Source organism: Macrobrachium rosenbergii, chromosome 18 (genome assembly GCF_040412425.1).
Source record: "Macrobrachium rosenbergii isolate ZJJX-2024 chromosome 18, ASM4041242v1, whole genome shotgun sequence".
Taxonomy (NCBI): domain Eukaryota; kingdom Metazoa; phylum Arthropoda; class Malacostraca; order Decapoda; family Palaemonidae; genus Macrobrachium; species Macrobrachium rosenbergii.
In genome coordinates this window covers 7434234-7461227 of record NC_089758.1, presented here as the reverse complement: position 1 = coordinate 7461227, position 26994 = coordinate 7434234, and the positions used below count along the sequence as shown (strand labels likewise).

The 26994-nt window shown below is 36.8% G+C and overlaps 2 protein-coding genes and 1 long non-coding RNA gene across 8 annotated transcripts in view; 2 read left to right on the top strand and 1 right to left on the bottom strand.

Moving 5' to 3' along the window:
• The window catches only part of LOC136848078 (prostaglandin reductase 1-like), a 98579-nt gene extending 91157 nt beyond the window's left edge, over positions 1-7422 (bottom strand). Inside the window, exon 1 of the mRNA XM_067120262.1 lies at positions 7404-7422. The gene's annotated coding sequence lies outside the window, so the exon portion shown is untranslated. The remainder of the gene's footprint in view (positions 1-7403) is intronic.
• On the top strand, positions 2101-12136 carry LOC136848080 (uncharacterized). The gene is made up of 5 exons (XR_010855931.1): positions 2101-2241; positions 8066-8144; positions 9590-9664; positions 10012-10118; positions 11693-12136. It is a non-coding gene; the product is annotated as an uncharacterized lncRNA (long non-coding RNA).
• Positions 12137-17858: 5722 nt separating this feature from the next.
• Positions 17859-26994, top strand: part of LOC136848076 (syntaxin-7-like) — a 46327-nt gene continuing 37191 nt past the window's right edge. For 2 of the 6 annotated variants that reach the window (XM_067120250.1, XM_067120247.1), the window contains exons 1-2: positions 21684-21797; positions 25437-25588. In XM_067120250.1, the coding sequence (XP_066976351.1) occupies positions 25486-25588 (103 nt within the window). In that variant the 5' untranslated portion in view covers positions 21684-21797; positions 25437-25485. Of the gene's footprint in view, positions 18039-21683; positions 22060-25436; positions 25589-26994 lie in introns of those variants that run through there. The other 4 variants (XM_067120252.1, XM_067120248.1, XM_067120251.1 and 1 more) reach the window with 4 other exon arrangements.

Here is a 26994-nt window from a genome sequence, read left to right as displayed (position 1 = left end):
ATCAGCAGAAGCCTGCCATTCACTTTTCAGCGAGCCAATAACATACAGTATACTGCTGCTTTTAGGTCCTATTATGCGTTAGAATAACAGCGTAAAAGATGAAAGCTGACCCATTTGCATTTCAACATTAGACCAGTGTGACATTATGGGCAAGAGATAAAGTCATGTGCCACGCCAACAGATAATGTGCCTATCTTCTTATTGTTTTACTGTGAATTTCATAGTAGCAGAGAGTGTCTTTTCTGCTATCTTGCGACCATCAACTTAAACATTCTATAATAATCATCTTTTATAATGGAACAAGATGAAAAGGACCACCAGGCTTAGTTTTTGAAAATGTGCGTATGTGCGCTCGTTTGCGTCGTCTTGACGTCTACCTCATTACAGCTGGGACAAAGTAAAAAAAAAAAAAAAAAAAAAGATACGCCATGCAATATTAACAGTGAGTGTATTGACCGACCAAACAAGTCCCTCTAGTTAATTGTCGCTAATGTCTGCTTACCTAGGTTCTTTCTCTCGTGAAGTGCCTCGTGAGTCATTATGTTCCGCATTCTCTTAGTAACCTGACATTCAAGAACGCTTCTAGATTAAAAATATTGATTATAGAACGTATAAGGTATTTTATGATTAAGTCCGAATTGTAAAGGCTTCATTTTGTACTTGTTTGGTAATAGGATTACTATAATAATAACACTGCTTTTTATATATCATTAAGACTTAACGAGAACGGGAAGATTCCCGGCTGTATTGCGCCAGGAGGCCCCCTTGCAGAAGGCAAAGGCCCGTACTGGTATAAGGCCAGCTTTAATCTAAAAGAAGACCGAGCCACCTTTTTAATAATAGCAAAAAGTATGGAGTATATAGGTATATTCTCAACCTAAAACGTGCAACAAACTCATGATGTGAGTCAATAATTGCTTATGACCAAACTGTAGTCACAAGTAGGCGTATAACTATTATGAAAGGTAACGATTTTATTTTTGTATGTAACAAATACGTAAATTACAAGAGTCGAATAAAGTAAGACATTTAACAAGAAGTTTATTGTAATAAATCGCTCTGTATTAGAATGAATGTATTTGCGGGAAATTCTTCCATAATAAAATGTTTCTTCTAACTTTGGTCATTCAAGAGAAAAGCAGCGCAGCTGCCATTGCCACGTCCTTCCTTTAACTGCTGCAATACGTGCAGAAAACTTCCACAAATGAATTTTATTTCTATTAAATTAAAAACTATATTAACTCCAGTGTAAGATGCCCAATCAAGCCATTTCAGAGCAGAGTATTCATTTGTAAAAAAACAAAAAAAAAAAAACGGACCCGTGTTAGTGATCCTGATGTAAACGGCGAATACGTAAAAAAAAAAAAAAAATTAACAAAAGAACGGATAAGATACATTTAAACTCGTATTATTTAAACTAAACCGTAAGAACAAAAGCACCGTGTTACGACATTTTGATATAACATCTGAACTGCTTTTCTTCGTGATTCATCTGCGTCGCTAAAACGCATGCCTACAATACCACGAGTTTCGAGAATGCTCCGAATCAATAGAACTATTGGGTAACCTTGGTGACTGACTGTTTGAGCCTTACTAGTGACCTTTCAAGCTGCTCAGCCGTGTACTATTTAAAAATGCAATGTTCAGAATGAAAAAGGCTCCAATTAAAAAAAGGCTTTTTTATCACCTCTTCATTACTGCAACTGCAAGGGCTTACCGCAACCGCTGAGCATCATGAACTTTTCTGGACATACACAAGAGATCGTAGGCTATAGATCCATGAGATAATTGAGCGCTCTGTAGACCAGAACGTCGAAGTCTTCAAAAAAAAAAAAAAAAAAAAATTAATCAAGATTATGCTCAAGGTCAATTTGTCTTCTTCTTCCATAAGATTCCCATTCTTCAGAGGGTGGGTCAAAGAACTCCACCAAGCCATCGTTGCACAATGAGGAAAGTGTCGAACACTCCCTCGTTATTTCAAAATTCTGGCGGTTAACCGCGAAGGTTTCAAAGTATTTGGCAACGAAACTCATTTGGCTTTAAACCTTGGACCGCCATTCTCTTTATATTGAGCAGCTGCGGACTGTGGCAGGAGCTGAAAACCGAATTCCTGAATCAGTACCGTGATAGCTCTAGAGTGAGGAGCATATTGTACCATTTGTGTTGCATTTAATTTGCGAAAGTGTTCCGACGGTTCTTTTCCTCAGCCATGGCCAAAGTTAGGGTCCACGTGGAATATTGGCAAGTATTTTTTTTTTTTTTTGTTAGGTATTACATTGGCTGCTTTGTCTACAAGGCGAATATTTATTCGATGCAGAAATCTACTACACTAGTACAATGGGTGGTGGAAATAACATCAAAATTATATAACTTACAAGGCTAGTCAATACTGAATGTTGTCCATCCATGATGTCGCTCAAATCATATACAGGTTCTCTAGAATCATGAAGAATTATTATAAGCAAGCTTAACAAACATCAAAATTTAAAGAACATAAGAGGATGGTTTTAGAGAACTCAAGGCAGACAGTCTGCCAAATGTATGTAATGCTGAATCAAGGATGAACCAATATATATATATATATATATATATATATGTGTGTGTGTGTGTGTGTGTGTACACGACGAACCAGTTTAGGCATTCTCTGTTAACATCTATTATGCCCGTGTTCGCCTAATCAGTCAGGGATGTTGCAGTACGTCAACGCTTTTGGGTTACGAGTAGGACAATGCTATAACCTCATCTCAAAATAATTGTTAAACCTCTGAATGGTAACACTCCTTTCTGGTCAACGCCCTCTCCCCCCATTTATTATATATATATATATATATATATATATATATATATATATATATATATATATATATATATATATATATATATATATATATATATATATATATATATATATATATATATATAAAATATAATGGTAACAATCCCTTTCTGGTCAACGCCCTCTCCCACTCTAAATTTATTATATATATATATATATATATATATATATATATATATATATATATATATATATATATGTTGTCTTTAGTCAATTAAAGCAGACCAATTATGTAGATAATGTATATTTTGGGCTTTAGAAATAACTACAAGTATTAATTACGCATATTTTGGGTGCGTCTCAGTCCTAAGGAACAACAATGGTATTCTTTAGGCCTTGGCACGTTTGTTACATGAATTACCAAACACAGATTACCACGGTTAGGGAAAACAATGGCGACCTACCTTGGCACAATTTCAGCATGTCTTGGATCTTAAGTATTACGTGCACAAGCAAAATTACACACATCAGTGGCGTGTATGATGCACAGACTAAACTTGTGACTGCAGTAGTCATTTTAATCGTTCGTTCGTTTTAAAACTGGCCTTATGCCAGCTCTGGGTCTTGCTCTTATACATCCCATAAGTGGAAGTGAATTAGAGGTTTGCTGTGGACATCTGCATTTTGTCCGTTAGAGCGCTGACATTACCTCTGAAGCAGAGCCGCTCTGAAGTAATGCTTGAACGGCCTCCAGACGATGAATCGCAAAATTCGAGCAATAGCGAGATGACAGAGAATGGAGAATTTGACTTTTGGTGAGTTGGCGAAAACAAACTACATTGTGTTTGGGCAGAGAGCTTCCAGAGCCACCTGGTGGGGTTCTAACCAAAACAATTTTTAGTCTTGTTTTACTTAAGCGATGCGCAGTGAAGAAGCAAAAAAAAAAAAAAGAGTGAATGTTACAGCTGAAAAGATATCTTTAATGAAACAAACACTACAGTCATGGAAAATACGGTAGGCAGGGAATACACTGTAGATGTCTTAGGCATCGTGAAATATTCAGGTCATTCAAATTCAAAGAATTCACACGTCAATGACGTATATGATGCATAAGCTTGTGACCGCAGCTTGCAGCTCGATCAATAACGCGAGAAATATGAAGAATTTCGTTAGTGGTTGGTTTAGATTAAACTGGTCCTGTGCCAGTACTGGCCGTTGCCTAAAGACGTAGTAAGGTTTTAATAGGATTAAAGACGCCTGGTGTGGTAGACATCTGAATTTTTATAAACCAACCGAGACAAGAATTTTGTTGTTGGCAATAAGAGGCTATAATATAACGTTTGAACAGGGAACTCCCAGAGCCATCTAGTGGCATTTTGGCAAAACAAATTTGAGACGTAATAAATTTATTTAAATCATGTGTGACAAGCCAGTTAAGTAGCGAATGGAAAAGCTAATAAAAGAACCCTAATGAGACAAATGTCAATTATATTTAGTAACGCAGTGCTCTTAAAGAGGTTTTGCACTTGTCAAGGCTTGGAGTCTGTCGAATATCTGATGCGGTCAGGCATGACACACACACACACACACACACACAAACACGTGTCTTTGCATATAAGGCTTGTTTTTACAAAGCTGCTGGAAATTGAGCAGTGCTTATATTCTAGTTTTTCGTGAGATACCTCTCTCTCTCTCTCCATTTGTGTAGATACCCCTCTCTCTGTGTTAGAGGGTTTGGTAGGATATCTCGCTCCTCTCGGCGACGCCCTCGCCCCCAACCCCTCAATCATTAAGTTCCTCAAGTTTTACCTCGAAAATCCGTCCCCCTCTCTCTCCTGTGTTCTTACTTTTATAGGATGCCTCTCTCTCTCTCTCTCTGTCTCTCTCTCTCTCCTTGAGTGTCTAGCTTTTTTGTGTGATTTGTTATTGTGTGACCATAATAACTCTGAACTCTGTGTCCACTGACAATTTCAGTTGGCCATGAGTCCGGAACTATTTTTGCCATCTCTTACTAATTTCATCGTGCTATTGCATCATTTCTTTAAGTCCACCAACGATGTTCCATGATAGATTTGTATTCTTTCTTGCCTCAAAGTTTGTTTGTCTATCTGTGATGTTCGATGATAGATCTGTATTCTTTGTTGCCTCAAAGTTTGTTTGTCTATCTGTCAATTTATTCGTTCATCAAAAATCTATATTTCGTAAAGGGTTTGTTGGGTGAAATTGAGAAAGACGACCTTATGGTAGCACAGCCTATTGCCTAGTGTGGTAAGTGAATCGACTAGGCCTTGATGCTTTGACCAACGAACAGACTAGACGCCGTAAAGGTGTGGCCTGTGGTCTAATGGAGAGTGTACCAAATTCCCAATGACGGTATGCGCTTTTTTTAGTGTTACTTTTTATGTATATACTTCTTTATTCATTGCGTCAAACAGATGTCTCTGAAAGTGTGACTACCCTCTTGTGGTGATCAGAATACGTAAAAAAAAAAAAAAAAAAATTTCTTGTAAATATTTTCTAAGTGTTATACTTTTTAAAGATTACGTTAAACATCTGCTTGTTCTACACGGCCGTTCATGTTTAATCCGAATAAATATCTTGAAATCAAGGCACAGAAAGATAAGTCTACATAGAACATGGTAGAAAAAAATGACATCACCGATGTGAGCCATATCTTGCTCCACTGCCAAAAGGCGTGTCACATGTACGCTCGTTCTGCCATCTAGTAGCATCTTGGCACTAAAATTAGCAGCACGACGTAACCAATATTTTTTTTTCTTTAATGATGCAAAACTGAAGTAAAACACTTACTACTTTAATTTTTCGCCAATATTGGCTACTTGATGCAAAGCCTCTGGCGCCGAGATGCTCAAAAGTGAGAGAGAGCCTGATGGTGTGACTCCGCCTCAAGGGATTAGAAATCACTTAACTGACTCGATAAGGCAAGGACGTGGAGTTGCTACGTGAAAGCTTCTTTTGCGGTTAAGAACAGCTGACGAAAGTTAAATAAAATGAAAGTAGAAAAAAAATTTTTCTTGGCCAGAATCAATTTTCACCGCCTATTGACTCATAATACACAAAAACACACAAACATGCACACACACACGCACACACACACACACGCACACACACGTCAAGAACATGGAGTGGCGATCTCCCTGCCGAGTGTGTGACCTCGGGCGGCCATATTGAAAGTCCTGGTCTAGCTCATAGTACTATACTGTAGAGGCGAAGCACTACAGCAGCTTTGCTTTTTTTTTTCCCTCTTGTTTAATTATTATTAGAATGTTATTTTTTATAGGTAAATAAACCATCGCTGTAAAATGTTTTCGAAATATTTCTATTCTGAGGTTTATTATAGTTGCAGTAAAGAATTTTGCAATCTAATCTGTAGTCTCAAATATTTGTAAACAAAACCGACGAAAGAAAAAGTTGGCAGTTATTTCTTTCCATTCTAAGGTTCTGGCTTTAGAACGATACTGAGAGAGAATAGTGAAGTAAGGAATGCCATAATGTAATTTTGACTTTTTTGGAATAATTAACAAAAAATACATCCAGGATCCGTAGGCATAGGCCTAGCACTTGCTGTTACCATTCTCAAAGGCTACTTTTTCCTTGCCATGATGGTTCGATAACTTTTACCATAAAGAAATTATTTTTGTATACTCGAAAACAATTTGTACTTGAGAAAGGTTTAAATGATACAGCACCTTACCAAATGAATAATTTGAGGTCACAGGTCTAGCCTAGTCAACCAAATTTCATTTTGTTGCTATTACCAATCTATGAGACTTTTGATTCGATGAAAACATAACATCACGGTAAAACTTTACTTATGTTGCGCGGTCTGATTCCCGCCAGTCGTCGACCGGGACAGGTTCCTCATACATAATAGGCATAACCTTTCCTATAATGCCAAGTCCTGACCTAACCAGATCTTGCCTACCTAACCTAACTTGTATACGTAAGATGTATGAAGTTGCTATTTCAAAACTGAAGTCGCAATTGCCCTTAATGTGCCACAATAATATGTTGAAAGTATGACATATATGACACAGAAAGGATTTGCTATAAATAAAAAAACAGCTATTTTAACAAAGTCGAATAATAGGAGTTGTTTACGTCGTCCTGAAACGCTCCTGACGTTCCTGAATTTCGTTGAGAGACCAAGTATGGTGGTATGCATTTTGTTAAACAACTCTAACACTGCCTTTGATGTCTAAAACCGTAAAAATTTTGGCATACACCGTATCATACAAGCCTACGAACTTGCTGCAGATAATTTTTAGTGATGACTGACAAAATACAGCAGGTGCCCTCATGCATCACAGCAACATGCTTAAAAGACGAGACTGGTGGACAAATCCAGTGTTATAGCCTACATGTAGGCCTACGTACTACTAAGCATTTTTAATAACTATCAAGATCGTTATTACTTTATATCATGTGTCATGTACATATTAATGATATTCTGATATCAAAATTAAATTGCCACTACATTTATGTGCCACGATAATATGCTGAACTTATGAGACATGTTAAAGAGAGAAAGCAGCCTACGACGACATACTGTATATCTGACTAACACAAAATTAAGGATAAATAAATTCTCTTATGCTTCATTTACCTGTGAAATGTTATTCCACTTGCTCTTGAAGACTTGTTTTTCCTATTTTGGCAACTATAAGCCGCGCATCAGGATAAAAAAAATCACAATTGCACTAAGCCCCTGTTCAATTTGCAAAGTTACAAGATCTTTCAAGATGACCGCAAGACTCTGCAGCGCTGCCCTGGTGGAAGAACACCAAACTAAGTAGTACTGGTATACAGATAGCATCTACAGATATTTACCCTCTGTGATACACACACACGTGTATAGATACACACATGTTTTGTGTGTATGTGATTGTTTGTGTGTATGTATGCATATACATACTTCATATATATATATATATATATATATATATATATATATATATATATATATATATATGTATATATATATGCATGTATGTATATATGTGTATTTTCTGAAAGGATTAGGTTGCCTGGTGAGGACCTCAGGCAAGGCCACCGGGAGAAGGCCATGCCTCAGGACTCTTAATGACCAACGAAGACACTTATGCTTCAAACATTCGTATCTTCTTACTCCATTGCTACATTCCTGACCAGAATGAAATATACAGTGGAATTCCGTTGATTACCCTCTGTTACCAAAACAAAACTTTCATTACAAATTATAATAAGTGATTACATATATTGTCATGTAATTCGTTTTCTCTCTTTCAGCGGGTCGTGAGGTTACGCCTCCAAGTTCCGCAAGCTGCAAGCGGAACTTGAGGCGAAGTTCCCTGGCCAGCTGGAAATAGTAAGTATTGTGTTTGTGACAGAGAGAGAGATTTACACGTTAATCCAGCCACACATTGCCCATATTCACTATATATATATATATATATATATATATATATATATATATATATATATATATATATATATATATATATATATATATATAAATGTCTTTTCCTGTAATACCACAGTGTAATATGAATATAAAAAGGTCCATAAAACACTATTTAAAGTTGCAACCATATATTTCAGGCACCAGCTGTGCCCCTGTTCACTAGTAGAATATGGACAGATAAAATGTTACAAGGGTATATATACAAAACATATGTAGGTGTGGCATTGTACCCGATGGTATGCAGTGACCGTTTCCTAAGAGGTGGAGAGTGACCAATTCCCTAGTGGTTTTTGGCCTCACTGACTCCTGTTTGGCGACGATTCTGGAGGTCTTGTTCTCTGGTCCACCTTCTTCAGAAGAGGTCTAATTAGCGCGTCGATGTCGTCCTATTTCCAATGTCCTCCTGACAAGTTCATGTTGTTGGTTTGACTGATGATAGCAGATTCCAGCATCTTTCTTTTGTACGGACAGCTACTTTTAAATATATATATATATACCTGTCTCCTTATGTAAACTCACATAGACAGGCAGATCGTGTGTGTGTCGGTAAGTGATTTTTCACATATCAGAGACACTGTGTGCGGTGTGGGGAGGAGCTGATTTTGTAGCTGTCCGTACAAAAGAAAGATGCTGGAATCTGCTATCATCAATCAAACCAACAACATGAACTTGTGACATTATAGTCTAATCCTCAGACCTCTTCTGAAGAAGGTGTCAAGACCTCCAGAATCGTCGCCAAACAGGAGTCAATGAGGCCAAAACCACTGGGAAACAGCATCTGTATACATTATACCCTGTAAATATCTTATGTTATTCTACCAGTGAACAGGGCACAGAAGCAAGTGCCTGAAATATATGGTTGCAACGTTTAAATAGTGCTTTATGGGCCTTTTTTTTTTTTTTTATATTCATGGGCTTTTTTATATATATATATATATATATATATATATATATATATATATATATATATATATATATATATATAGTCACGATATCAAAATTCAAATAAGTAGAAACAGTCTGTATACATTGTATGTTAAACTGAAACTGCATCGAAGGTCTAGGGCTCTGACAGACTGTGCCATATTTAGTACGACATTTCAATGTTCTGGGGGCAGAATAGAAAGAGTAACTCAACTAAAGGGGATACTGGCTATTGTGTTTGTTAGTATTACTCTCAGGACACCACGACTGTCAAATACCAAATAAAAAAAAGTTTAATACAAAATCCTAGTTCCGTCCATTTTTGTCAGGTTGTCGTATTAACCTGAGATAGATCAATAAACAATGCTGACCCTTATTTATTAATCTATTTATTTATTTGCTTATTTATTTATTCCTGATCTCAGGTTGGCGAAAGAACCCCGACTAGAACGGGTCACTTTGAAGTAACCGTTGGAGACAATTTGGTACACAGTAGAAAGGTAAGATTAAGAAACATTTTCAGCATCCAAAGTTAGTACTACTTCACGCTTTATTTTAAAACTGTTCCAGAAGTGTTAGTTCAATATTACTAAAGGTCTTGCTAAATTTCTTCACTTTTTTGGAAAACTTTCGCGTAAATTGAGAAAACTTTTTTTAAATATTGCTTATTTTGATTCTATATCTCTCCTAAATATGAGAATCTAGGATCATGTCATGCCCGTAAGAACAGACCCTGGTTGCCCGTGCGTGTTTACCCGTCACTGCCAAACGAAAGTAGCTAAAAGCCGTGGAAATACAACAGCTAGCAGCTTCGTGTAGGTTCATTTTTATTATGGTTTCCCAACAGAACGGCGATGGCCACGTGGATGACGAAGAGAAGAGCAACAAGATAACAGACGCCATCGCCAGTGCTCTGGAGGGATAGGTCAGAAACCATAGAAGAGACACAGCCAGGTAAACACAAAGCTTGCGACCTTCAGCTTTAAACTTCCATTCAAGATCAACAACTCAGTTTGTAAGACTTCCCTTCCTCTTGTGCTGGTGTCGCGTTCTTTTTTTTTTTTTTTTACTTCTTTTTGTATCAGATATGATTACCTATACTCTATTGATTGACTTTTACTATATATTTTATAGCAAGACGAAATGTTGCAGGTTTTTGAAGTTAAAATAACACTGTTTAATGTACATACATCCATCCAAGGTCTGTAGATGTGTATATCCATCCATCCATACATACACACACATATATGCGTGTGTGTGTGTATAGTGACATGAAATAGGTTATTTTAGTTTAATTTTTAACGAAGTGAATGACTTTTAGAGACCAGTGAGAGATAGCTAAGTCTGCGAAGAGAAAGTGATCGTGATATTAATAATTCCGTGATAAAGTAATCTTATTAAAATAATTAGTCACTGTATCATTGTTTCATAATGAAGTATGGAATAACACGAAGCCATTAGAATGGTTTCCAATTCTAAAATGATAGTTTATTGTAGTCACTACTGAATTAGCCTAGAGAGAGATAGAGGGAATAACTATGAAGTTGATGAAAGCATAATGAAGCCATCTCAGTTTAATCCAATTATTTACATAACTAGAGCCGTTTTTATCACTTTAATTTGTAAGTAATCTGCGTCGACTATCAGTTGATACAGGCCCAAAATCTTATTAATCGGAAGGTATTCATTGCGCGTAAAAGGTTCATAACCAACTCATGAATCCCTTCACCGGATATGTTCATTTTCAATGTATTTTTGTCTAATGAATAAACCTTTCACTGGATAGACTTACTTAGTCTATCCACAGTGTTTATGCATATTTTATAAACCTTTCACTGGATTTATGCTCAAGGAATAAACTTCTTACTGGTTTATGCATAACTCATAAACCTTTCACTAAACTTATACACTGAATAAACCTTTCATAAGATTTATGCATAATGAATAAATTTTACCTTTCTCTAGATTTAAGCGTAATAATAACCTTCCACAAGGTGTATGTACCGTGAATAAAATTTGTTAGCGAATCAATGGATATCAGATAAACCTATTTACCTTCCGCAAAACCCCCCTTCCCCCCAACCCCACCCCAACCCCATTCCCCGTTATCTCTTGAGCTCTTTCAGCCATCCCCCGAGTTTTCCCGTAGGGGATAGCCCGTCAGTGCACCTCACGCGATGCAGTGTAGGCATTACTTGACGTTCTTTGCAACGTTCCTACGGCCCTAGTTGCAAACCTTTTCGTTTCTTTTACTGTACCTCCATTCATATTCTTTCTTCCATCTTACTTTCCACCCTCTCCTAACAATTGTTACATAGTGCAGCTGCGAGATTTTCCTTCTGTTACACCTTTAAGAAATTTTATTTTCGGTTTCTCTTTCAACGCTGAATGACCTCATAGGACCCAGCACTTGACCTTTGGCCTAAATTTCATATTACATTCCATTCCTATCTCCATAGTTCCCCATTCCTTTCCCTCATTTCTTCCGTCATCTCATTCGTCCTCTCATTCATGTCTTGTCATTTCAGGTTAAGACAACGGCGATCGTACCACGGGAACTGGACGAAATGAAGCTTGTGGTCCAAAATCCCCGCAGGGAAAGGCCTCCAGCGGAAGACTGCCGTGGCAGGTGCAGTCCTCGTGGGATGACGCTGTTGCCTGAAGCCTGGAAAGACGCCTGGAAACTGGAATTACGATAACTACGGTCGTCGACGCCTTCCGGGAGACGGCTGGAGAAATCCAATGTGTTTTATTTATCAATTTTCTGAGTTGGCATGACGAAAATTTTGGTCTGTCTGTGACAGGTATATTTGCAAATATCGCACAATTTTTGGAATTATTCTGATCAGTTTCATTTATTTTCTTTTAATCGGGTGAGCACGTCACTGCCACAGGTGGCAATCAGGTTATTCAAAAAAAGTCAATCTTTGTTTTGGATCGAGAAATAAAGTTAACTTCATGCAAGAAATTAATTCCAGTTTTTGTTTTATCCCTTTGTGCAGTTTAACGAATATGGAAAACTAAATATCCTAATAACGTTTACATTTTTATAAAATGCTTTGTTCTGATTAAATTCTATAGCAGGTTTCAGCAATAAGCCAGGAGATTATTATTATTATTATTATTATTATTATTATTATTATTATTATTATTATTATTATTATATAAAAGAAGTACAAATGAGAACAACAAAATGAATGAAGATAAACTAGCACATAAGTAACTACATATGCCTAACAGGTGAAACGAGTCTGGTGATGAGAGGCCGGTTCAATGATGACTGGATAGTCAGCAGTTCACCTGTACCGTTTAAAAGACGACAGCACAAAGTCAGTTATGTCTAAATGTCTTAACGAACTATCCTGCTTTTCTTGTTGCAAATGATCTTTTGCAAACAGATATATTTGTTTATCAATCCGTCTTTTAGTACAGATAATTATCTGTATTAAAAGATACCTCCAAATCTTTAAGCTGATAATTATTTATCAATTCAAAATCTTAATCACTTGGTCGTGAACGAAACCCCCGGCACAAAACATCTGCAATATTATTCTCTTCGTGCGCCTACACAAAAGGACCATCAGCAGTGCATCGAACACTACCATGCACTGTGCCGTTCACCTCTGCCTTGAACGCGCACTCACGACCCTTGGATATTAGGGTCCTTCGTTTCCACCCCTCCGTCGAGCACCTCCTACGTCTACCTTTTTCTCCTTCCCCGCAACCACTTCCAAATTATACATTTCTTCACCAGCCTCTTATCCACCAACTCTCCACATTACCAAACTCAAAATCCATCCTTTCACCAATGCAGAACTTTTATCATTTCTTCCTCATGTTTAAATTTCTTTCAGTTTCTTGTACAGGACAAATTGTGCACAAACGAATGGTCTCGACAGCTTCAAATCTCTCTCTTTAAGTTGTTTTAATCTTAACGTCCACATTTCAGTTTTATAAAGAAGACTTGGATGACTTATGCTTAGCTTCCACAGGCAGACAAAGTTTCTGTCTCTCCCCAATCTTTTGTGTTTATCCATCTCCCTCGCATCATCCATTATAAATACTCATAAGTACCTGTGAGTGAACAGCTTCCATTCATTCAGCATCCTAGTTTCCATTTATCCCCGTAAACAAACTCTTGATCACATATACTCGTAACCTCTTCTTGCAATCACTTTCAAATTCTTCCACTAGTTTCTGCAGCTTCTCTTCACTATCCTCATTGGGTATCGCATCATCAGTCATTCCACTGACTATTTACAACCCCTTTTCTCATCTCACATCTTTGTACCTACATCTAATACATATTTTTCTGACAGTATTCCTCTATCAATAAGGATATTGAACAGCCAAAAGAAACTTAACACACCCCTGTCCCAGGCCCACTTTTGCACCAGTCCAGTCACTCTCCCATCTGTAAATTTTAACATCCTGAACCCCTTCTATTTTGTCTGAAAAACTCTTTCATGGTCTTTTTCTTGGTCCACTATTTCTTGTACAGCTTTCCCTTTACTTTTAAATGTATCACATAACTGTTTCATAACAAACATTTGGCCTCACACACCCTCTTCTTAATTCAAACCCACATTAGTCCTTCTACCAAAAACTACCTGTCTTACTTTTCCTATCAAAGTGGTGGACTGGACACATGCACCTGTCAGTTCCTGGTGGGAGCTAACTCGACTTTGATTCTCAAGGCAAGTACACTGATATAACGATATTTCTGTAAAAGGAAAATTTCATTTGCTGTTGATGAAAATAGACTGTGGTCTATAATTACCAGCTGCCAGTGAAAAGACCATTATATAGGCTGGAGGGACATGACGTCCTCTTGTATGCGGTATATTGCTCCCTTACTTCATTTGTAATGAATGAGGGAAAAGCCAAACTGTAATAAAATGAGATGAACAGACCTAGGCTAAAGCATAGTGCCCACTAATTCATATCTGGCCTGTTTTTGAGTGCAATAGCATACCAGTGTACACCAGTAGATCATACGATGTTTTTTTGGATTTCAGTAGCTGGGAAAGTGGAAATGTTGTTCGTGTGCTTTCATTCCTTTCTAATGCCCCTGGGCCATGTAAAACCATAGAGGCTGTAGTGGCCAAACTCTAAGGTACAAAGTTTATTCGACAATTAATGCTGAATTTGCCTTGGAAGGGCTGTAAGGTGTTCATTATGTCATTTTTTAGCATATTTTCTGTTCTTACAGCGTCAAAGCAACATCATCACAAATGACATTGCATGTTGTTTTTATTGCATTTCATACATTATCATGAAAACCCCACTTTGTTCTTCTCTTCATTTATCCTTCTAGATGGACTAACATATCTTTAATTCATCGATTCGAATTTCCCTTTTTTTCAGATCTCTAAGCCCTGCCTCTTTCCCGGACTGTTTACCAGATTCTGTTGCAACCCAGCTACTAAAGCCATGACACTAATCCAGTGGTCTCGATGTTACAGCACAGTTCTTAAAACACTGAACTCAAGTTTCGGATAAGATAGATCTAGGGTATCTCTTCTTTGGCTTCGCCTTCTTAATGACAGTTCATAACCGTCCCCAGTTTAATCCCTTCTCAGGTCTATTTTATCAAGGGTACCATAATTGGCAGAGCAACAGACAGGCACTGAGGAAAAGCCCCACAGTCATCTTCAGCATAGCTTGTTGATATTCAGTTTCCAACATGAGGGTATTAACCTACAAGTTCTCCTAGCCTCGGGTATCCTCTCAGCTATCAACCCTAATCCTCCCTGACCAGAGCTCTCGTGTGCACATTGTGTCACACACCTGTTTAAAAAGCGGGGGACGTCAATATGAACTTTAGCAAATATCAGTTCTAATATTAATCTAAATACAAATTTTTATAATTTCTCCCTTCATGTCTATTAATGTCCAGTTTCCAAACAAAATTTTTCTTGGTTAATTCAATTTGTGTCTTTTTAATTAATTCCTCTAGTTAACTAATTTAATTAATTTTAGATAGCAACTGGCGTCCTGACCCCATCCCCAACCTTAATCTTTTGTAAATAAATTTCCCTTGTAACATTTTGTAGTTTTTCCAAGTGACTGAAAATCTTCCCTGAAGTTAATACTCAATTTTGAAAGCATTAACTGGTGGTGAATTACCTATCAGTAAGTAGCATAAGTTGCCAATGCTTTTTGTACATGGCTGAAGCAGCAAAGAATAAGATGCAGTACTGGTATACCTCTCAAAAGCTTATCAGATCATAAAGAAGTCACTGAAGTCAACTCTGTTATGGGGTATATGGGTGAAATTTAAGTGACATCTGATTCTTTGGTGTGTGACTATAGCTTCGCCATATCCACATTCATGACCGCAGGAAGAATTTCCATTTGTGGCCCTTATCTATCTGAGCTGGTGTACATCTCCAGTCTGCATGATCAGGAAGGCCTTTACGTAGCAAGAGTTTGACCTAGGAATAAGCACCTTGTAGATTATACTTTGTGTGGGATGATGAAGAACTCCTTGAATAGTAATATGTCTTCTGTCCGCCTCTCTTTCTGTGTGAAAAGAGTTTTATAAGGTTCCTTGATATAATTGGCTGTGCTCGTTTAATCATATAGGAAAACATTTTAGCATTCTAATGCAGTAGAAGAAGATTCTGAGGAATGGCTTTCTTGTCTGGTGCTTCTGCAAAAACATCACTTGATTTATCAAAAGATGATCACATATTCCATGCCGTATTCTTTTCAGTCCCTTGAAATCTGACGCAGTGGAAAAATAACTGTATGCATTGAAAGTAATAGTACGCTTCCATTCATATTCAAAGATTCATATCTGCTATTTCATATGCAGATATGAATCAGTGATGTATTCCTTTGCCAAACAATGTTCAGAGTTCTACAGTGGCAATTCTGTTCCCTGATGAAAAAAAAACATTTGAAACATTAAGTGCAGAACAAAAGAATAAATTATGCTAAAGGAATCACAAATAAGAACGAATAAGGCAACGTAACAGAACCATGAAATAAGACTCATATGAACCTGCTCAGCAAAAAAAATGTTTGCAACCAGTTTGAACTCAATGATTAGGAAAGTCATTCCACATTTTGGCCATTGTTGAAAGAGCACCTCTACCAAACTTCGTAGAATTAAAATGACAAAAGAAATGGCAAGGCTGTTAGAATTCACTGCAAATACAATACCGTTTGCTGAATGGAATAGTCTGGGGAGATTATGAAAAGATGAGCAGAATCAAGAAAAGTCTCATAAAGCATCCACAATAAGCTAATCAAACGGAAATGCCATGCATCTAGTTTAAGAAATTTCTGGAATAAGAAATTTATTTGATGTTTGTCCAATAACTCAAGATGAGCGTCAGCTGCTGCAGACCAAACCGGAACAATATTCAAAATGTGGCAGACTAAAATAATAAAAACATTTTCCTTAGGACAGGCAGGTTCTCGGAAATTTTAAGGTTGCATGGAAGATAGCCCTGATATGTTTCTCAAAAGTGAATTTAAAGCGAGGACACCCAGAATTCAGTTGAGTTGCGTATATAGTTAAAGAAACCCGTCATAAAAGATCGGGGTGGTTGGGGCTGGAGATCCTATGGCCTACACCTACTGATAATCATACTTTGAGTTTAGTGGAGTCTTTTCCTCATTTCCTATAATATGCACTGAACATTGATGAAAATCTTTATTCACAAATAATGCAGAATCACCTGCATAAGCTGCAAGCTTGTTTTCTGGGTGAAGCCAAATATGTTATATATGAATAGTAGTGGACCATGACGGCTGTCCTGCTGAACTCCAGAGATTACATTCCTGATGTAATTATAATCTATCAGGAACTACCTTTGCAACCCATTACTTAAAAATTCAGGAATGATGTTAGCACGGAATGTTTCTCAACTTCTATATGCCTGAGTGTGAAAATATAGCCTTATAGCTGACACAGTTAAAAGCAGCGAGTTCTCTATTACATTGGAAGATAGCCATACGAGCACCAAGTCCCTTGCAAACACAGATGACTATTTTCAAAACAGTCACCTATTAACAGATACTCGAAACCCCCTACAGTAAATAACATCGGAGTTACTGTATATAAATTAGATGGTAATCACCAGGACATGTACTTCCATTCCTTATCATATCATCTATTTATGTAATATTAGTATTTCCTTCGCAAAGGAGGCCTTGATTTCTGTTTATCTTTTTTCTCTCCTTGTTGGTCTGTTTGTTTGACAAAACGTTCCGCAAAGGTTATGTGCGGATTTTAACGAATAGTTTATCGAAAAAGTTAAAGCCCTCGTGACTGCCAGCAAGCAATCAGGTTTGGGAGAGACAGAAGTGTCAACTTTGGGAAGAGGGACCTTTTGCGGGGCGGATTACTCCGTCTTGGCAGTGGTTTCCGGTCTCCGAGCGCTCTTGGTAATTACTTTATTTGTAACTGATATCCGATACAATTTTGTCTGCGCGAAAAGATGCTATAAGAGATTTAAATCGACGGTAATTTATTTTCACAGCTTGCTCCATAACGTAATAGTTGAATTATTATTCATAATAAAATGCTACAGCAAGATTCACGTGAGTTTGCATACGTAAGTTTGTGGGCGAACATTAGATATCATAATTATCGATTTGGCATTTGGGTATCTTGGCCAGCCTGATAAGTGATTTCCTGTACGTATGTAGAGCTTACGTAAAAATGTGATTTCTGTTCTTAGTATTTAGTTATTCTAACGTATCAGCGAATAAGCGTACTGATTGGATTTTTTTCAAGAAATTTCCAAACTATATAATAGTGAAGGCCATGACATATAATTAGTGAAAGCGTTAAAGGTGCAAGGGTGGTATTTAACGCACTGGAGAACGGGAAGACATCCGGAGTTGACTGGATTACAAGTGAGATGCTGTGATACAGTGTTGAAAGAGTGATTAATGAACTGGACAGTTGGAAAATCTTCGAAAGAAAGGACGAGAGCAATAATATTGCTCTTTGTATAAAAATAAAGGTTACTGAGGACCCTATCAGAACTATAAGAGCTATAAAATTGTTAGTTAGTATATATACCAGGGAAGTTGTATGAAAGGATTTTGACTGAAAAAGCAAGAATCATAAAAACTGTTGGGGGAAGAGGAGGGGGAGTTTAGAGAAGGCCCTGCCGACGAAAGTTACTAAACTAAAAAAAAAAAATGTCAGGAAGGCGAGAAATTCCAATGCAGATTACATACACAAGGGTTTACCGACAGTTTTTTAGTCTTCTGTAAAAGAAAACGATTGATGTGGCTTTGACTGTCCGTCCGCACTTATTCTGTCCGCCCTCAGATCTTAAAAACCACTGAGGCAGCGAGGCTAGCTGGGTGCAAATTGGTACGTTGGTCATTTATGAAACCATTGTTCTTTCTTATTAAAGTTATTAGCTTAGGTTCTTCTCTTTTATATTGTGGTCTAGAAGAGCTTCTCTTGTGTCTTCTTCAGAGATACTTCTTATCGTGTTCTTAGGGCGTCTTTTATAATTTCTCACCATCTGTAATCTTCAGTTTTTCCATTATCTTATTATTTGGAACTTGAAACATTAACGAACAAGTAAAAAGTGCGCTGAAAGAAAGTTTTCTGTACAGTGTATAATGCTGTATAAAACTGAGAGCCACGGCCCGTAAAACCCTCAGCGTGGCTCATGAAACTTTCAGCCACAGCCCGGTGGTGGCCTGTGTTGTTGGCATCTACAGCTTTGCCAGACGTATGACCAAGACTAACTTTAATCTTAAAGAAAATAAAAACTACTGAGGCTAGAGGGCTGCAATTTGGCATGTTTCATGATTGGAAGGTGGATGATCAACATACCAACTTGCTGTCCTCTAGCCTCAGTAGTTTTTAAGATCTGAGGGCGGACATAAAAAGTGCGGACGGACAGACATATAGCCATCTCAATAGTTTTCTTTTACAGAAAACTAAAAAATCGAGAGATTAGGTGCAGATATACATGAATGCGTATGTATTTGCGTCAGCTTTGACCATGCTGTTACATGTTCGTGAGGTAATGGCATCACGATTCTGCTGAAAAGTTTTGCCATAACTGACAGAGAGTTTCTGCCGGTGTATCAAGCTGTCTGTCATCTCTGATGTTTAAGCTTTGCCTAAGTATACTCTTCAATTTGTTTTTTGTTTAGGGATTTTTAACATGGCTGCCAAGCAAGTACTTGTCCGTACAGTGCATATCGCTCAAGTAGGCAAAACTGATCAACTGCCTTAACCAGAAAACTCTCTCTCTCTCTCTCTCTCTCTCTCTCTCTCTCTCTCTCTCTCTCTCTCTCTCTCTCTCGTTTTTTACAGATGTATACGTGACCGAACCACCTTAAAACATTCATTGCTCAACTTCTTGGTTTCCACCAACCCTCAAAGCCTTACTCTCAACTTTTTTCTCACAAACACTTCCAAAATCCTCTCGTAGTTTAGAGGCTAAGTACCAGGTTGAAGGGACATATGAGACTCTGAACAGTTCTGGATTAAAAATTAAGCAAAATAAGCTCGTGCTCAGGCCTCATGGGAAGAGAGGTCCCATAGAGCTTTTGCCAGCGCCAATTTGGTGAAAATGTTGCAGTTGGACCAGGGCCAGCAATAAATAAAAAATAATTCTACAAGAATATTATTAGTAATAAAATATTACTTGTGATAATATCATAGTACTTAGGAGGTTATTTTTTTATATTAGGAATACAACAAAACTGGATTCTGACAACTGCCACACGGTCCACTGAACACCTCAGCTCGCTTCAGAACGGGTTCAGTACGACTGACAACTGTACTTGTCAAGCATCGTTGTCGCCCGCATATAAGGGGAGCTGGGTTACCATGATCTTTTCAACGCTTAGGTCCTCTAAAGGCCTTAATCCGGCGCTGATTGTGAAGCAGGAACTGAGAAGGCCATAGGAACAAGAGCAGCAATATTCTGTCTGAAGTGGAAATAGATTGCTGGATTACTGATAAATAATTTCCCATGGTAAAGAACAAAAACGTATGATGAGCACATAAGACTTGTACTTCTCTGCGCTACAGACATGGTTCTAACAAATAAAATGGAGGATATTTTGAAAATACGTGACTACGGAATGCTGAGATTCATGGTCAGAGCGTGGTGGAGGGACTCTATGGAGAATCAGACTCAGAAATTGGCGGAGAGATGTAGTATTCAGCAGCTGGAGAAAAATGAAAAGGTCGAAAATTGAAGTTGTCTGAGCATTTGATGAGATGGTTCGGGGAACACTTAGTCAGGATAGTAATGTAAGGACAAAGGCTGGCATGAAGGAAAAGGAAATTGATATCAAGACAAAATTTCGGCATAGGACAAAAAGGTCGAAATCTCCCTTAACAGAATCTCGACAATATCCCTTAAAAAATATAATTGTATATTATATGTATAGCTGCATTAAAACATTTAAAAAAAATAACAGTGATGAAATCAAAGGGTATAAGTTTAAACTCTTTTCGTAATCCTGTCGAGTTGTTAGGAATCTATGTGTTTCATTCTAAGCGAAGTCAAGGGCCAGCAATACTTTGGGTCATTTGAACATTTTGAAAGTTTCAAGGACACTTGAAGACGTCTGAAATGAGTTGCATATAATTGAATAAAAGAAATTCATGAGTTGTTCCTGAATTTCTTTTATTCAATTATATGCAACTCATTTCAGACGTTTCAAGTTGTCCTTGGACCTTCGAAAATGTTCAAATGACAAAATATTGCTAACCCTTGGCTTCGCCAGGAATGAAATATATATAAATTTATATATATATATATATATATATATATATATATATATATATATATATATATATATATATATATATATATATATACATGTGTGTGTGTGTATATATATACAATACATACACACACATATATATATATATATATATATATATATATATATATATATATATATATATATATATATATATATATATATATATATATATATATATATATATATATATATATATATATATATATATCATACTTTTTATGGTGGATACTGTCCTCATGGTTTTTACTCCATGGATCTTGTCCTTGGGGTGTTTTTCCTTAAGAAGATTTCGCCCTAGATTTCAGGAAATCATGAAAAAGGCATAGATGAGACCTTAACCAAATGAGAATTCAAGTGGAAACGAGGACACTGACATGAAAATGTAGATGAGAGAGAGAATATTCCTTTTAACCGACATTTTTACTGCAATGTGAAAGCTAAGATTTCCGAATAATGTCAGATTTAGTTGGCAACTCATGTTATCAGATAGGAAGAAGAAGCGTCGAGTCTCTGGTTGACACAAATAAAGAAGGAATTTACTAGATATTCTCAGCGTATCTTTAACGAGCAGACATATTTGAAAGCCTGGTAGCAATAGGGGAATTCTCAGACTTTTACAGAATGAAAATTTACTTATTTTCATTAATTCATATGAAACATAATTTTTTTTAGCATTGTAAATCACTGACAATTCATCATAATACCTTTGTAACCAAGTTTCTTGGAGCCGAGAACGGTTAACACTTTGATGGTACGACAAAAACTTTGACAGCTTCGTGGTAATCTGTCAACCAGGTTCTGGTCACCTGACTTCGTATTGTTATTTCGTCATTCTTGTTTTAGGAAGACTCTGCAAATGTAATTATATGAATCGAAGTCAAGCATTCACGAGTTGTTTATAGAGTTAGTGAGGCCTGAGAGTAGTGCATGCTGAATAGATAAAAGTGGACCCAAGGGAGTGCGTAAATTGTTGTAACAACCTAGGTAGTGTGTATAGCCCAGTGATCTCTTGGTTCAAGTCAGTGTCAGCTGGAAAGTGGGTGTAACCTCTAACGGTTAACTTTGTCGTTAGTTGGACGTCACGGGAGTAATAATTAACCTTAGCTTACAGGATCGACAGGTATGATTGTTAATCGCTAGAGTTTTGGAGCCGTAGAGTAGACGATGATTGGTAACTTATGGCGTTTTTCCCTGTCGCACTAAGTTATGACTTTATGTAGGCTGTGGCTAGGCCAGGCCAACTGTTCAAGTGAATGAAATGGAAAGTAATTTCTTGAACTCATGAACTGTGTCGTTTTCCAAGTGCTCCTCTTGTGTTTTAGGTTGGACCATGCCTTTTTTGGTAATCGTTTTGGGGAACCAGAATGGCAAAGGAAAGTTTTTGGTTGGGGAAAGCAAATTCGTAAATAGTGCTGTCAGCTGAGTGATGGGGGAAATATGCAGAAAACACCAGAAAAAGAGAGTAGAATAGCAGTGAATACATTTGTGTAATCACTAAAAATCATTAGGCTAGGAAAAAGCAAACTTTGAAAGGGAAAACATTTGGAAGCAAACCTGAAAGGGGAAAAATTTGTCAGTGGTTGCCTAAATAACTTCACAGAGATAACGAAAAGGTGCAGTGACTTAGTCTACCTGACTAAGAGTATTGTTCTTCTGATCAGTATAATTTGAAGAAAGACATGGACGAGTGTAGAACGATGGGAACTGGTTCCACTGACGAAAACAAACCTAACCTTTCCTAGAATGCTGTGTCCTGACCTAACCAGACCTTACCTTCCTAACCTCACTTAGGGCGCTGTCCTCTGACTGGCCAGGGTTCACCCCCCCCCTGACTCTCCTAAGTAACACTTAACATTGGAGACAGTGGACTTAGCTTCCATTCAGAACTACCCAAAAGACAAAAAGATGCAAAAAGAAAGTTAAAAACCGTGAAAAACCATAATTCCACAAAAAGAAAGTTAAAGACAAGGGAAAGTAGGCCTATGAGTCTAAGAAGGGAAACATTTGTTCAAAAATATGTCTTTCAGTTGGAAGACAATTTTTAGTTCTTAAGTCCAGAATATCTTTGGCTCATTCTAATCACATTAAAGACACCTCTTTTGTTATATACATTTTTTATTCAAGAGGATCTCTTGAAGTGTATAACAAAATACATAACAGCTGGCATTTCTGGACCACATAAGCTTAATTAGTATTGAAAATATATTTTTACTCATGACACGGCTGAGTTGTGTGAAGTTATACATCATTTTGTTGTAACACCCTAGATTCCGTTAACAATGATAAAGTTCTCTCTGCAAGTTCCTCTTGAAGTGGTAGAGTCGACTGGGCTGTTCAGCGTTCGACTCTCCGACCAAAAGAATTAGAGGAATTTATTTCTGGTGATAGAAATTCCTTTCTCGTCATAATGTGGTTGTTCCACAATAAGCTGTAGGTCCCGTTGCTAGGTAACCAGTAGGTTCTTAGCCACGTAAAAATAAGTCTAATCCTTGGGCCAGCCCTAGGAGAGCTGTTAACCAGCTCAGTGGTCTGTTAAACAAGATATCTTAAAATGCAATGAATAGGTAGGCTCAGTACAAAAGACAGGTATCTTAAATTGTTTACAGGTACTAAATTGTACATATAGCCTACCTTATGTAGTATCTAAATGTATTGTGGATATCAAATATTAGTAATAATTTTTTAGTTTTGCATAGATATCTGTGTCTACCAAAATGTATATGAACTGTGTAAAATACATCATAGTTTTTTTAAGTACGCATTCACATATAACAAGGCAGGGTAGGGATTTGCTTTAGGTATATCAAGAAAGGAAGGTAGCCTACTGTATTCCAATGTGAATAATGAAATGAATGAGACTGCAGTATCCAAATATGTATGAGAAATAAAAAATTAATAAGGTCTTTGATTATGTACTTCCAGAAGTACTTTTTCTAATTACATGCATATTTACAATTTGTACATTGTCATATTCATATTAAATTTGCAATAAATTTATTTTTCATAGTTTAATGCTAGTTACAGTGGCATTTTGAAGCTGAATACTTTTTACTTTATTGTAGTATTTTCAGAAATATAAAAAAAGAAAATAATGAGTTGAAGTTAGCCAAAAAAATTTTAAAGTGGATGACTTTGGAATCTCAGTGGTTTGGGAACATGACAGCATCAGTAGAGTTCATAGGCACCTCAAAGAGCTAACAGCGTCATTTTACCACATGAGGTTAGAATGATAGAAATAAGTAAAATTTACTAGACTTCTATACAGGGTGTACCAGACTTGAATAATATGCCTAGAGAGATGGGACTTGAGGTGAATCTAGAAAAACAGAAGCAGTGTGGGAAGGTTATGTAAAATGACATTAGATGGTGGAAGGGTTAACAAAGTTGATCAAAATAGAAGTAATTATACCAGTATGGGTTCTTTTGAGTTAAAATTCAGTGAATGACTAACAAAAGCACATCAATCAATGGGCAGGCTGAATATGATTTGGGAATTAAGTAGACTTAAAACACTTACTAATTAAGGTTATACATAACTTTAGCAGTGCAATTTGTATTGAAGTACAAACATGAATCTTGGTATGACAACATCATTGTATCTCAAAGATTTTGATGTTTTGAGTATAAAAGTGTTGAGAAGAATAGTTTGAGTTACATGACAGGATAGAGTTAGAAATGATACCTTAGAATAAATTACAGAAGTTTTATATAGATATTATGATGAAAGGGAGATGGAGATATCTTGGGAATGTTTTGGGATGTCGTAAAACTAGTATTCACACATGGTGATAGACCATAGAAAACAAGTGGTAGTCTTTATTTTAGAGTATGATTTCCAACTAAAAGCTTTTTTTATATACAGTACAGCATATGTAATATTTTTGACCCAATCATAATTTTTGAGGTTTTCAGATGAATGTTTATTGCAGTAAGGTAACCATTTTAAAATTGTAGTGCACTGCATTAGCCTTGAATATACTGTACAGTATGTCTTTTGCTATGATTTCCTTGAAAAATATTAAAAAAGTGATGTCTCTTCGTTTTGTTACCATTTATTACAAAGGACTACAGTACGGTATACATGTACAGTAATGTCAATCAATAAACAGCATAAATGGTATAGAGGATATGGTATATGGGTAAATACAGCAGAGATATCAAATATATATCTTTCCATGAGAAGTTGAAATTTAGTTCCTCTCTCTGGCATTGTAAAGCAGTAGGTCAACCATTACCATCTATGTAGTTACTGGTGAAATGAGGGCTTGCCACATTTGTCAACCCTAGTATTTATGGAAAGTCCAAAAATTGTTATACATTCTTTTGCTGCATAAAAACTACTGTATTTTCCTAGACGTTAGATGCTATGTGAAACTGATCAGACAATGTGAGTTAGTGTAAATTGACATTGCAGTGATGATTGTAACACAGGCTGTAATTAGATAGCAAACATAAAAAAAAAATTCTTTTAAACAGTCTTCTTTTCCTGTTTTTCAGACAAAGTGGTCCTAGACCCCTGGGTTACATAGAGGAGTGTTTCAAAAGAATGGATGGGATCTCATCCTATCAGAGTGGTGGTAATATCAGCATGGAGCTCCAAAGATTTTCACAGAGTATTGGTTCCAATATACAAAAGATATCTCAAAATGGTAAGTTTTATATCTGCTGTCCGTTGCATTTTTCTTAATGAGAATATTTTGTTTGAGACCGTGTTTGAGATTTTTGAACCACTTACATACGTAATTTGTCATTTTCTACAGATATATTGATGATATCTTTGGTTTTGAATTCAAATACAGTATGTTAAACCAATTATTTTTCAAGTTATAAATATTGAGAGTATTAGTATTTGTTAGATATGGTTACAGTAGGTATTCATTAAAAATCTGATATCCTTCAAGGATATGAAGCATTCATTTATAGCTACTGTAAAGCTTCCAGGGCTAAAGGTGAAAATAATTTACCTTAATGTTTGTTGCTTAGTGATTACAATTTGTCTAGTTTGGGATTCTTTTGTACTGGCCGTTACTGCATGAAGCTAGTGGCCAGTAACTTCATTGGTTAGTCTTACCAGCATAGGTAATGATAACATTTTTTAAGTTGATTTTATTGCCTGCCTTGCTTAATCATCCAACTTGCTGTATGTTGTTAGTTGTCTAAGGAAGAAAATTCATAAACTGAATGGAAGTTAGCCAGTAAACCTGTGGCTGTGCATGCAGATCCCAGTCTCCCAGCACTTTTCATGTGCCTGTGATGATGCTCCAGCTCACTGAACTTGAATAATCCTGATGGGTTCCAGCGCTTGGTCTTCAAGACCTAAATTTCATAATCAATCAATCAGTCCCAAGATGTTTCTGACTTATATTCTAGAATTTGTCATTCATATAAATCTTTCAGTTCATACACAGCAGTCTGTCTGTTTGCTTCACTTCTTTCTTATTTCACTCATGGTGTGAAATGATTTTTTTTAACTTTAGTATTGTTTAAGTAGTGAATCATGATTGTTTAAGAACATTCTTTTGCTTCTGCTAGAACTAGGTTTTATTTTTCAAGTGATTCTGGTTAATTGGTGTCAGTAAATACAATACTGTTATAGCGGGTAGGTTAGAGGTCAGTTTTAGAAGTTAGCATTCATTAGGTTTCTGCTAACTTTCAGTTTTTGTGTATACTGTAGGTTATATGTGTTAGGGTTTGTTATCCAGTTAAGTGTTTTTGTGGACAAAAACACTGAACTCTTACTCATAGTTTTGCTTTGCCTTTTGCATCGGTGTTTTTGAGCCTGTTCCATTTGGTTCTTGGTAGTCATCAGTATGGTGTTCATTACAAACCCGTTAATCATGAATACTTGTAGCCTTATTTCCATGTATTACCTTGCCAGTTGTGCCAGCTTGTTAGATCCTGAAAGACAAAGACCCTACTGTAAGGGGCCAGACCACCTGATGTTCGAACTGCATGTGTGGAGACCATCTAGATAAGTCTCAAAGGTTGAGACTTTTCAGCAAAGGCAAAGGTTTTTACCCTCAGCCTTTACGAAGCAAAGTGGAAAGGGTTGTTG